The sequence below is a fragment of the Protobothrops mucrosquamatus genome, unplaced genomic scaffold (assembly GCF_001527695.2).
Source record: "Protobothrops mucrosquamatus isolate PMUCROS unplaced genomic scaffold, P.Mucros_1.0 scaffold237, whole genome shotgun sequence".
Taxonomy (NCBI): domain Eukaryota; kingdom Metazoa; phylum Chordata; class Lepidosauria; order Squamata; family Viperidae; genus Protobothrops; species Protobothrops mucrosquamatus.
This window is the reverse complement of record NW_015386587.1, coordinates 62,404-76,050: the sequence shown is the minus strand read 5'-3', so window position 1 is coordinate 76,050 and position 13,647 is coordinate 62,404. Positions and strand designations below refer to the sequence as shown.

Sequence of the window (13,647 nt, the reverse complement as noted above, 5' to 3'; positions counted from 1 at the left end):
CCTGCCCGGTTTCAGCAGGCAGTGGGGCGCTCTCCTCACAGTGCCAAGAGCTGAGCTGGATGGCGCGAATCTGATGAGAAATGCAATGCTTCTAGCCCCCAGCCTGCCCAGTTTCAGCAGGCAGCAAGGTACAAAGTTGGCGAGCTTCGCACCGCCCAGCTCAACCTCTCGGCGCTGTGAGGAGAGCACCCCGCTGCCTGCTGAAACCACACCCACCCAGTAGGCCACACCCACCCAGGCCCCCCGAGGGCAACCGCAATGCTGATGCGGCCCTCAATGAAATTGAGTTTGACACCCCTGCTCTAAACCTATAAATTCTAAATTAAAGAACCAGTTATTCATAATGTTAATTTTAAAAAACACAAAAGTGAACCCAAGAATTCTTTAGTAGATGAGAAGGGGGGGAACCTATTTTCCCAACATTAAGCTAGGGTTATGACAAGATTCTGAAATGCACATAAATGTTGCCAGTCTTGTCGTAGTATCACAAATTGGAAAAAAGCTATTCTATTGAACTTCTGCTTGATGATATCTTCTATAAGGACTAGACAGGACTGAGATAAGAGAAATAGTATAGCCCGTAATATGTATGCTTTATATTATGACTATTTCCCCTGATGATTGTATGAAGCTACATAAAGCCAGACAAACAAGCACTGTACACATTCTATGTAACATTCTGTGGTACACATTGGGGTACCTAAAATAGGTAACACACCAGTGCTACTAACACATGACTAGCACTGATTACATTACCTAGTTTGTATAATGAAACATCTGCAAGAAAATAGCCAAGCTCAGAGAGCACCAAGGACCCCTCATTTCAACCCTGAGCTACAAATATTCTCCTTTAAAGGTGTATCAGTCAGAAAGCTTTATCTATTGGATGAAAGGTAGAACTATCCATCATTAAACTAATATAGACTTTGTATAAGAACTTGCTAGGATGCACCCATCTGACTTTTTCTGTGTGGTTCAAGCCCAAACACTTCCCCAATATAATTCCATCATATTCATAAATATTCACAGGAACTTTCAGATAAAATACTAAAAGGTGTACAATAAGGTCTAAAATGGTTTCACCAACCTTAGTTATACATAATTACATAACTGTGCAAAGACTACCATATTCACTTGGAGGGTCAAATACAATAGTGCAAAAACAGCCCCCTCCCTCCTAGGCAGTCAACAGGCTAGAATTTATCTAGAAGTCTGTTCACACATGCCTATTTAGCCCAAGGCTACAAATCATCAAATGCTCATAAAGATCTATTCATTCCACATCTCTAGAGAGATAAAGCAGGCTGGTAATCTTTATAAGGATGACATTCCTCTTTCACTATGACAGCTCTCCTATTCCTACTTCATGTGACACCTCCTCCAAAATCTTCCAAGCAAGATTGCAATTTAGGTAGCAATGTGTTTTCCTTTTTGAACAAAACTTTGTTGGTGAAGTTGACCTGGTGAAATTGTCCTAGGGTTTTCTAGAAGTTTTTGAATCAAAATGGATCCAACTGCCTTATCTTTGATAAGTAAATTTTGTCCAAATTGTTCTCCATTAGGTCAAAATTCAAACTTTGTCCCAAGTTTTAGGACCACCCTAGTAAGTAAAGATCACATTAAGCACATGCAACCTTTTCAAGAGACTAGAATCAATTTCAACCAATACAGCAGTTTCAAGAGTTGGACCCCTTTTACATTATGACTAAGAGATTCTTCAGGGAAGCTTTTACAATTGCAGTTTACTTCAGTACTATTTTAATAGCATGTTTTTATGCAAAAATAAAGAAAAAGAGAAAGTGGCAAGGTCAGTCAAATGTGTATATACTGCATGAAGAACTGGCCCTCCACAAACTATATTAAATGTTAATACTTTAATTTATAATATTGCATAACTATATATGTAATTTTATTTATTGCTATGCATCAATGGAATCTATTGGTGAAAAACAGACCAAAAAAATATATACAAAACTTTTCTTGTTCTAGGAAATCACTACAATAAATTAACACACCAGTTCAGCATATTAGAAAGGGTCATAGGATATGTTATATATACAGTGTATGCTCAAGGCACAAAAGTAATAATAATAGTAATAATAATAATAATAATAATAATAATAATAATAATAATAATAATAATAATAATAATAATAATAATAATAGAAGGGAACTTGGAGGTAATCTAGTCCAACCCCTTGCTCAGACAGGAAACCCTACCATTTCAGACAAGTGGCTGTCCAGTCTCTTCTTAAAAACTTCCAGTGTTTTAGATACTTTGGTTATTAAATTTTGCATATATTGGCTAAATCCAGGCAATTTATTAAGCTATAATGTGCTTTGTTCAGTTCTGAATTGTGTAATGCATGCATCTAGACAATTATGAGATACTTAACTTAATCATACTTTGCTGAAGATAAAACTATTGGTTAGGCTTAAGCATCACATTAAGCTAGTCAATGGTTAATAACCACAATGGCTAAATTTACTTGATAATCTAAGCCAAACCAAACAAACCACATTATATCTTAAAATTGTTTGCAAACTCAAGTCTAATGTATTACATCAGATTAATTTGGAATTCTGGAAGTTTATATTTACATCATCAATACATAGAGAGTGTATTAAATAGGAATCAAGGGAATTCAAGCCGATAAAACCACAGCTGAATTGAAATATCTACAAAGAGAGATGCTAGGTCAATGATTATTATTATTTCAGGCATAATCAAAACATGAAACATATTTCCATACCAAAGATTGTAAGTTGTATTTCTTTAAATCACTCTGAAATCTATTTTAAAAAGATAAATGGCATGAAAATATGGTACATACATATGTACATCAAATTAAAGGATAGGAGTGAGATTCATTACAATGCAGACCCCAGCAGTACAAATATCAATTTCCTAAGATATACTCAGAGAACAATTCCTAGTTTACGTTTTTAAAATGGTAGTNACCTATGCCAGCAGCGATGGCCACAGTCCAGATGCCTCCAAAGTCCACAACAACAGTTGGCAGCAACAGTTGGCAGCACCAGTCTCTCTCCTCCTGGTGCTTCTTCTCTAGAATTCCTCCTCAGGTCTCAGGATTCAAAACCACCCCCCTCCCTTTACTCTTTATTATTAAAAACCGAGGCTAGAAACCCCAGCCAGCTTTTCTCCACACTCTCGCTTGCCTCCGTTTCAAATATCCTCCCACGGAGGAAGCAATAAAACTTCACTCTACCTAGCCTCTATTTAAAATACCCTTGATAGAAAAATAAAATAAGCTTCCAGACCTTCTCTTCTCAACTCCAACCACCCCGGCCTTCTCCTTTCCTTTCCTTTTCTATCCTTCCTCCTTCCACTCACACCAGCCACACCCAAAGCCAACTGCAGCTGTCCCAATCTTTTCCTTCCCAGTCAAGCTCCTGCCAGCACTCTCAGGCAGTCCCCGCTACAGTAATAAACAATATACTGATAAGGTGACATATTATATAGTACACAAAATTGTTCTATAAATTGATAGGTGTTGGAACAGTTGATTTTTCCTACATAATATGAGACAAACGTTATTAAAAATCTGAAAAATAAAATAAAATAACTTATTTTTTCACATTCCATGTGGGTATTTTTAATAACAGAAAGTCTGGAGAGATGAAGAAAGATCTTCAGTATTATAATTCTAAAGTGTTTTGGAAAACTTGAACTATAAAATAGAATCAAGATTTCTCTACAGCTCACAGTACTTTCCAGCCTATCTTAGCAAATGCTAAATTTTCCTTCTTTATCTTACTTTTCTTTTTCTTTCTTTGCTCTTTTTATTCTTTTTTTTCTATTTTCTTCCTCTCTCTGAATTTAGTTTAAATTACTATTGTAATTTAAATATTTTAAAATTAAAAAGTAGATGCAATTTACCATAACATAAACCTCACTGTAAAGGTAAATATATTATATACCCCATTCTTAAATCAGCTGCTGACTAGAGTTCTGCACACTTTTCCTTTTCCTTTTGGATTAACCTCTCTAGACCATGCTGGCTGAGGAATTCTGGGAATTGAAGTCCACAAGTCGTAAAGTTGCAAAGATTGGAGACTCCTCCTCTAGACCCAGTACTTAGCTTATTTCCAGCATAGTCCTAAGGAAGGAGGCAATGACAAACCACTTGTGAAAAACACCGCCAAGGAAATTGCAGAGGCCTTTCCAGGCAGTCACCAGGAATCAACACTGAAATGAAGGCACCAAAAGTACTTCTTTATAGTGCCCCTGTATATACATTTATTGTTACAACTATTTCCTATATGAATTATGAGAGTTTCAAACTACACAAGAGTTGCTCCAATAGCACAAGGTTCTAGTATAATATCCATTTCTAAAAAGTATTAAAACAGATTTTACTTGGATTCACCCAATATGATGAAGTGTAAACTATGATTAAGCAACCAGCCAAAACATGTTGGAGCATGTTGACTGAACCAGACCATCAGGATAAGACATAATTGTTGCTTGCTTCTTTTGGCTTAGCATGCATGAATACTGACAGCGTTGACTAATTAACTATGGTTAGCTATAGTTCTGCCTGTGGGCCAAACATAGTTTTTTTATGGGAATGGTCATAATGAAGCAAGAAACAGTCTGCCAACATTACAGCCAGACAACTAAGGCCTCCAACATAAAGGTTGTAATGCAATTAAAGGAGCCCTTGATTTATCAGTTTCTTAGTAACTTGCAACTTTAACCTACAGAGACAGAAATTAATGGCAATTGAGTAGCAGGTGAGTTAAGGAATCCCTTGATAAATTGTACTGAACGTTATAACAACCTTCCTTTCCCCCCCCCTCCCCAGCAATTATGTTAATTACACAGGGCCATAACGTCATGGTTACAACCCAGTGCCACTAGCTGGAACAATACATGCAAAGTACCAGTGGTTTGAAAGTCATCTGGTTTGGGGGGACTAGTGACCAAGAGAAGAAAGCTCCATGTGATCAAATGTCAAGTCACTGGTCCATAGGCGACGTCTTCCAGAAAAGCACCGTTTAAGAAAAGCTCGGGAATCGGGGGAAGGGAAAAACAAGCTGTTTCCACCTGCTAGGGCGAGGGGTGGCCTCAGTCACCCGGGGTTCAAGACTAGCCCGGGGCTTGTTTAGGTGCGTAAAACGCAAGTCAGGGTTGCGGAGGAGGGGAAGCGCCCTTTTCTTTTCTAGCCGATGTCTTTCAAAAGTTTGGGGGGGGAGGAAGTGCACCGAGAAGAGACGAAGAGGAGGGGGCGGGTATCTAATACACAGCCCCGGAGTGCGTCAGGGCCCGGCGCGCAAGCATATCACTCCCCCCCATAACTCAACGCTACGAAATCTCTCAGGGTCCGCAACAGCCTTGCGAGGAACTCCGCTCTGAAGCTGGCAGGCGGCGCCTCCTCCTCCTCCTCCTCCTCCTCCTTCTCCTTCTCCTTCAACCCACCTAGCCTGCTTTCCCTTCCCCCTCTCAGGTGGTCGCCAGGCAAACTTCTCCCCCGGACCAGGTGTGTGCGACGGGCACGAGCGAAGCCCCGAGCTTACCTCCTTCTGCTTGGGGTCTTGAGGATAGACGTCGGGCGGCCCCAAACGGGACCGTTTGAGAGGTCTATGCTCATAGCTCAGGAGCCCGAAGGCGGCCATGATCTCTCATGTTAGCCGGCGAAATGAATGAGAGAGAGAGAGAGAGAGGAGTTGGAGATGGAGCAGCCTCTGAGCACCAGGGAGCAGCACTTGGCTGGCAGACAGACAGACTCCCCCACCCCCCCTGGGTCTGGCTCTTTTCCTACGTGGGAGACATACATAGATACGTACGCGGGGAGACTAAAGGGCGGCTTAGGATGCGGCAGGATTGCAACCCAACCCGCCCACAGAGGCAAATGTCACACCCCCACACGCGCAGACAAACATCCCTGGAGAGCTGAGGGTGGCGGTGGGTGACAAAAAGGACCAAGCGCCGGGGTAAAAATGGATAGACAGGCCAGGGAGAAAAGACCCTTGCACCCGCCCTTCCCAGAAGAGACGAATCCTTCCTTCCCAATAGTTGCAGGATTTGTTCCTTCTCTTGCCCTAGGCCAAATTTCACAGAGAGATTTTTAAAGGCTTTTTTTTTTAAAAAAAAAAACAATAACATGGATATAGTTCCCATGACAGCAGACACCACTCACTGCCTTTGCCCCAGTAGCGCATGAGGTTTCAAAGTCACAAGTTCAAATGTCCTCCACACAAGATCAGGTACCTCAGATCTAAAGTAGGTTATGAAAACCAGTTTCATGCCCAGAATCGCCAGCGTGGACTCAGTGAAATCCCACTTCTCCTATAAACAGGCATGAGAGAGTAAAATCAATCTATCTGATCTTGACTATGACTTGGCTTAAGCAGGATATCTCAACCATATCGGTTCCTTAATTAAATGCATTGACTGGTGGAATGTGTTAGCATGTGTTGCTTTTGTACTTGCATGACAAATTAGCATTGCTTTTTTTTTTCTACACTGGAAGATTGTGAAGAGAAACTACTTAATGGAAATGCAAAAGGTGCTACAAAGTATTTAAGGAATATTACGTAAACTATGTTAATCAGTTCTGAATATTTACTTACAGAAGTTCCAGTGAGATCTAACTGTGTAATCTGTATCTGCTACATCAGTGCAACAAAATATATATGATGCAATCAAATAGTTAATCAATGCCCAGGGCACAGGAGATCCTAAATAGAAAGATTTGTTCTCTTGGCAACCTAACCAGCCACTCCAACATATTGCAACTGCCTTGGCTAGTGGCTCTTAACAGCAGCACAAGAAATGTAGTGTCCTCCATGGCACCACCAAGCTTGCAAAGCTTTCATCATTGTTCACACTGACTTCCCAGAGAACAGGCATAGATCAGCCAGAACTGAGAAAGGAAGCAGCATAAGGGTGATCTCCATCTTTGTGCCCCTATGTTTGTAGTGCCTAGCCATACCCAAAAGCACCAATTTGCAGAAGGCATATTTAGGGCCTTGCACTCTCTGAAGCTCTAAAATGTCACTAAATTTAGTTTATTATCCTTGCATTTGTTTAATTTATGGTAAAAGTAAAAGTGCAGAGTTAAGTTTGAATAGCTCTGGATATCACCTATAGCCTCAAATGTTCTTAGAAAATAAAAATAAAGCCTGAACTCCCCCCCTCCCCCCAAAAAAAGATAAAGGAAAAATGGGATGACATTCCTGAGAATTTAAGGAGAAAGAATCTCACCAGTGTGTGTTTTGGTAAAAGAGTAATTTAGTATTGGAAAGACCTTTCACAAGGTATCCATTATGTGAGAGCAAATGCCAAATGTGTATTTGTGTGCTCATTTAATCATCTATTCTAGGTTGCCCAATTTCAAAACAACTTTGGGCAGGTTCATGATTAAGAGAAACCAAAAGGAAAGCAACACCATATAAAAAGAAAAACAGTCACTCCAGGGAAACAAACAAACATTCCCTTCAAATATCCCAGGTCTCAAAGCCTGGGAAAGGACCAAGTTTTTAGAGTTTGCTTGAAGGCAGGTAGGTTATTGGCCTACCCCCCAAATTTAGAAGCTTTTCAGCCCCTATCTATAATGCCCACTATGGAGAACCCAGAAAGCTTATCTATTTTCCTGTAGGCCTAAATGATAAATCATCAGCTGGGCCATGGGTAAAAGACTACTGCTTCCTGGCCATATAGTTGAAGAAGTAACTGTTTTTAGAACAAGTGCAGCAAAAGATGGAAAGTCCTCCACCCCAATCTTTTCAGTAATTCTCTCTTACGACTAAAAAGGGGTTTCCCCCCCCCTAACATTCATCCATTCTACTTCTCTATTATTCTTTCCATTGCACCATAGGGGGATAGAACCAAAATCTTCATCAGTGGGATACACTTTTGGATATATTGTTTCCGTTTCTGGGTGATATGTTTTGGGAAGAAATTCAGACAAATTAGAGCAAGTTCAGAGAAGGACAATGAATGTGATCAAATGATCAACGAAAACTCAGCATGGTTAAGCCGTGACAAGAGAAGATATTTGAAAAAGTATCTTCTCTGCTATTTTAAACTACAGGACATGAAATAAACAGGCTAAGAACAGACAGAAGAGACTGAAATGGTGGGTACCTTTTATGACCAACCATCAGCAGAAAAAGGAAGAAGCAGTAAGAAATATGCCTCAGACTAACATTTGATAGATGTGAAAGGTTTGGAAAAGATATTCAAATGTTAGGAATCATCTGTACAAAGATCATGATCATGCATGGTATTCCCTGTGACATAGAAGATGAAAGTTGGACTCTGAAGCAGCAGATAAGAATATTGACACTTTTGAACTTTGATGCTGGAGAAGATTCCTCAGAAAGCCATGGACAGCCAAGAAGTGATATGATGATGTTACCTAGTTTGAATAATGAACCTTCTGCAAGAAAATAACCAAGCTCAGAGAGCACCAAGGGCCCCTCAAAGAAATGATCATCAAACAAATCAATCTAGAGTTCTCACTCAAGGCACAAATGACAAGGCTTAAATTATCCTACACATTATGCAAAGACCTAGATCCCTAGAAAACACTCTAATGCTGAGAAAGATGGAAGGAAAGAGAAGAGGATGACCAGCAACAAGGAGGATGGATTCAGTTATAATGGCAGCAGGTGCCCCATCAAAAGACTTAAAAGATCAGGTTAGAGTCATATTGTCACAGAGAAAATCTATCTGTGATTGCTAAGAGTAGACAATTATTTGATAGCATATAATTAAATGAAAAGGAAGAGAAGTTCAACAATAAAGTCAGTCATCCAAAGAGCTGGTCACTGTTCTTTTTTTGGATCCCTATTCCTTATTTGCTGGATAGCACAATTTTTTTAAAAAAAAAAACTTTTCCTACTTGCTCACAAATTCACAATGTAAATGAGCAAAGCGACCTACACATAGTTTATACCATGGAAGGTTACAAAGAGCAACATGTGATACTGCATGCATCAGTTATGTAAGTTTTGTAATTTGCTTCAGTTGCATGTGCAACTGACACATTGCATAATTTGTCTCATTATGCACACTACAATCTCATAATTCTATGGCTTTTACAGATGCACCTAGCACAGATATATAGATCATAAATGAGATTTCCTTCTCTCTCCCTATACTCTTTCTGCCTACACAGGTATAAGTCTAAATATGTGATCCACATCTGAACAACCAACCATGTTCTTCTTGGATCAGGGTTATTATCTGGCTAATATTTAAGAAAATTGAAAGGCTGAAAGGCTTTAATCATGAGAAGGCTGGTCTACATATGAAATTGAGCTAATTAATAGGATGCTATCAATCACAAATATTGTTATTTTGTAAAATCCCTGATACAATCTTATTATCCAAATCAGAAAATGTCTACTTATTGATTAGGCAGAAATATACTCCCAATCTGTGCTTAGCTTCTTGGATGTCAGTCCCTGTTTTCAGGTGATCCCTCTCAGCCAATTGTTATATAGAGATTTGAACTGAATAACTATGTAGTCATCATAGAATTTAAACATTAATAATCCAAAAATCCCATTGAGGAAAACTGTAGTTCTGGGTCATAAAATGCCAATGTTCCTGTTGCAAGGACTCCATCAGGTAGTCAGAATCAATTATCCTGAGACTAGACTTCACTATTACTATTCCAATGCATAGGTGCCAACAGCTTGAGGGTCACAGATCCAGAAAATAAAAGTGTGATTTAAACTTTGCTTTTGGTTTATATATGGTTTGCATTTTACAGTGTTGGTTCTCTATCAACAACATTTCTAGGGTCTGTAATAAAACTAGATGATCAGTTTTGAATCTCTGCCTGTGAAACCTCTATTACCAGCTTTGGTCCATATAAGAAGCCTAACAATGCCTGAAATAATTTTACACCAGAATATATTTGGACAAGCAACATAGGCTGCAAAAAAAATCTCTCTCAATTTATGCTTGTCAGTTACTCAAAAAAAGAATGAGATGAAATGATCATATTGCTGGCCACACCAAACACTGCTGCCACAAAATATATCAAATTCCATGTCTGAATTGTTGTTTGCCTTTTCTTATTATGGTTAGTCACACAATCAACCAGATATTTAGACCGGATTTGGCATTTTCATCCATCTGTTCAGTCCTTTCCAAGGACCTGAGATAGGCAGACTTTGTTTCTTGAGAATATTAAGAGTGTATTACTATAATTATTTCAGAATCAAGGAGTAACAGTACAAAAATTAAAAATAATTACTCACATCTTTGACTTATATTTTTGTAAATTCAGATGCCAGTCAGGAAGCTAGGAGTGATCCATATAACGTAATTATAATGAACAAAAGTAGGGAAGCACATATACAGTTAATACAGGTGAAATATTTAATACAAGTAAAAATATATTTAATTTGCTTGTATTCCACTTAATACACCAATAAATAAAGCAGTGCCTTTGCAATAATTTACATATTTTGATCATTATATTTCTATATTTTTTTTATTCGAATTATTTCCTTGATCCTGCTGTCCAGGTATATTGCCACATCTACAAAAATTACTCTGTAATATCTGGTGTATTGTATTCTAGAAGACAATCAGCTTGTATGCAAAAGTCCCACAACTTAACATCCTCATCTCAACTATTTTCTTAATTTTGTCATCATACTACATTTAAGAATCTCAGAAATTATAGTTTTACATAGATGCCAATGGAATAAAGTGGCTACTCCGTCGTAACATCATTTATCACCAGGCTGAGCAATTTTGCAGCATTTACTAAATATGTGATTTGTTTTCATCTTTTTCTTTACAACTTCTGCTATGTTGCTTGGTATGAAAAGTAAGGTCCCGCACCTATGCAGGAAAACGAAATGCACAGGTATAGAATAGGCAGTAATTAAGTCAACAGCAGTGACTGTGAGAGAGAACTAGATGTCCTAGTGGACCACCACCCAGTGAGGCAGATCACTAACACTAACCCTCTAAAAGCTTCTTCCTGACCATCCACAGATTAATTCGAATACACATTACAAGGGCACCATTTTGAAATTAGTTTTCTGTGCCAGCATCCATTTTATAGCCATTTTAAAGTAACACAGAAAGCAGCAACTTTGGTTTGTCTTTCCCTCTGGGCTCAGTTACTTTAGCGTATTCCATTCAGAGGGTCTCTTAAGGAAACAGTGGGCCTGGGTCATGAGTAATGTACTACGTTTTGTACAAAATCCTTAATATGGACCTATGTATTAAATGACAACGTCCTCCTTGTTAATATAAGTAACCTTTTTAGTATAAATAAACGGCGGGGCTGTGAGAAAAAGGTAAATATTTTTGACTCGACATCTGATTTGACTTTGGTTCTATATGTTACAACGTTCGTCACTTACATGTTAGAACGTTTTCTCCACTTCAGTTCTTCTCAACCCATAACTGACACACTCCAGATAGACTCAAGAAATCAAGCATCAAAATACCCAGTAAGGTGAAAAAATGGTATGTCCACCAGAAAAAACACCTTGATCCCACACCTCACAAAGGACCAACTTTACTATAAATATCACCACTCTCGGACCTCCCATTTGATAGTTACCTCAATTGTTGTAACCTATGCTGTGTTACAGAGGTATCAAACGGGCAGTTCATAGGCCGGATGCGTCACGTGCCAGGCCCATTCCTTAAAGGCAAAAATGGATGCGTCACGTGCCAGGCCCATTCCTTAAAGGCAAAAAAGTCACGATATGTCACAATATGTGATGTGACACAATTGAGTTTGACACCCGTGCTGTAGAATAAGCTACCATCCTTGTCCAGTGCATTTCTTTCATAACCTGGCTTGGAACCAGACCAGAATTTTCTTCTGACATTGTATCAGCATTTTAGTGCTTTACCTTCAACTATATCTAGTTTGCGTCTCTTCTGCGAACTTGAAGGCCACTCAAGCATGCTAGGAGCCAAGAGATTAAATAGAAATTTAAGCCTCTGTAAAGTTTGTGCTGTGGATTTTTCTCTTTAAAAACTTTTCAAAATTTTTTTAAAAAAACAGGGAAAAGATCAATTTTGCAATTCCACCAATTCTTAGAAATTCTACTGGTGGTAGATTGCATATGGTCCTTAATCTTTGTATATCTTTTAAAGATTATCATAATCTTTGTAGCACAAAAGAATATGCTTTTAAAATCTTTATATTTTACAAACAGAAATTCAGGAAGGAATGGGAAAATTTTACTGGTAGTGACCAAAACTGTATTTAATCTAAAAAGCCATGCATGCAGATGGTCACAGAAAAATCTCACATCAGTTTATATTTTATGTTAATAATATGACTAGATATAAGCAAATCAGTTATAATCTCCTTTCTTCTATAGATTCTTCTATGCCTGCATTATAGATTTACATCTCTTTTTTTAAAAAAAAAATTATATTCTTTCATAATGAAAAGCAATAATATATTAATAATAAAATTCATTATATAAGAATAATGCCTGTTCTTGATGATGGAGCTTAATTTGGAACAATAGATAAAATATATTATAAGATTATGTTGAAATACAGCTACATGCAAAAACTTGATTTAGGAAAGCAATTACTGTTCATGAAGTACAGCTTTTGAATTTAGAGCTCTATGAAATCTTCTCACCTGACAGATTACATAAATATTCATTTAGCTTTTTAATTAGTACATTCAATCTCTGAATGGGTTGCCTACTGTGCCTATACAGAGTTTCAGTCACTTGAATGCTGGGTTGACTAATTCTCCAATGGGGATTATAGCATTTTGTATTTCAATAGAACATCTCTATTTTAGGGCAATTAAAAAATCCCATTATCATCAGTTTCTATTTTATTGACTCTTTTTTACTTCTACCATTTCCACACACTTGTATGCATGCATGTAGTCAATTTTCTTAGTCCAAACAATTCTAAGGTTTTAACACAAATACTTAATTCTCCACAGCCAATTTTTATTACTAAATCTGGGCTTTAAAACTAACAAAATACCATTATGGGACTGTATTCATTTCTTTCCACACATACACAGAATTACATGTGTCATAAGCTTTAAGTGGAATTTATTTATTTATTTACATAAACTTATTTATTTATTTACATAAACTTATTTCTCATGACAGAAGGAAATGCCATTTTATATTGTGAAATCAATGTTGGTCAAATGTTTGGTTAAATGGGGAAATGGTCAGTCCATTTCATGGGAAAGAAACTATGTTTCTCATTTCATGGAAATATCAAATGTCAATAGATTATGACACTTGCTTTTTGTATTGAGGAAACAAATTATGCTTCATTCCTAGTGACTTCATGCATACTTTTATGTTGTTTTCTTAATTAAAGAACCAGATTTGGTTACAAGATCAAATAAGGTGGGCTTTTCAAGTTTCCAGTCTAACCTACGGCTCTGACCAACACTCCCATTCTCTCACTTCATTGTGCATCCCCTCCTCACCACCATTGCTTGTCAGCTGCTATTTAGGGTGATCTTGGTTTCAAACAAGAGGTCAACTCAGATACCTGATGGATACTTATGCCTGAAGAGCTCTCCTACTTTTAAATCTGAATGCCCCTGGTGCTCAGGAACAGAAGAAGGGGGTGCCCTTATTAGTCTAAAGTGGCCAATTGATTAATCCCATTCTTTTTTTTTTTTTTTTTTTTTT

At 37.9% G+C, this 13,647-nt stretch overlaps 1 protein-coding gene across 1 annotated transcript in view; it reads right to left on the bottom strand.

The window, feature by feature from the left end:
- The window catches only part of MED12L (mediator complex subunit 12L), a 161,612-nt gene extending 155,962 nt beyond the window's left edge, over nt 1-5,650 (bottom strand). Inside the window, 2 exon segments of the mRNA XM_029283807.1 lie at nt 5,542-5,632; nt 5,634-5,650. Coding sequence (XP_029139640.1) covers nt 5,542-5,632; nt 5,634-5,650 — 108 coding nt within the window.
- Between the last annotated feature and the right edge of the window lie 7,997 nt (nt 5,651-13,647).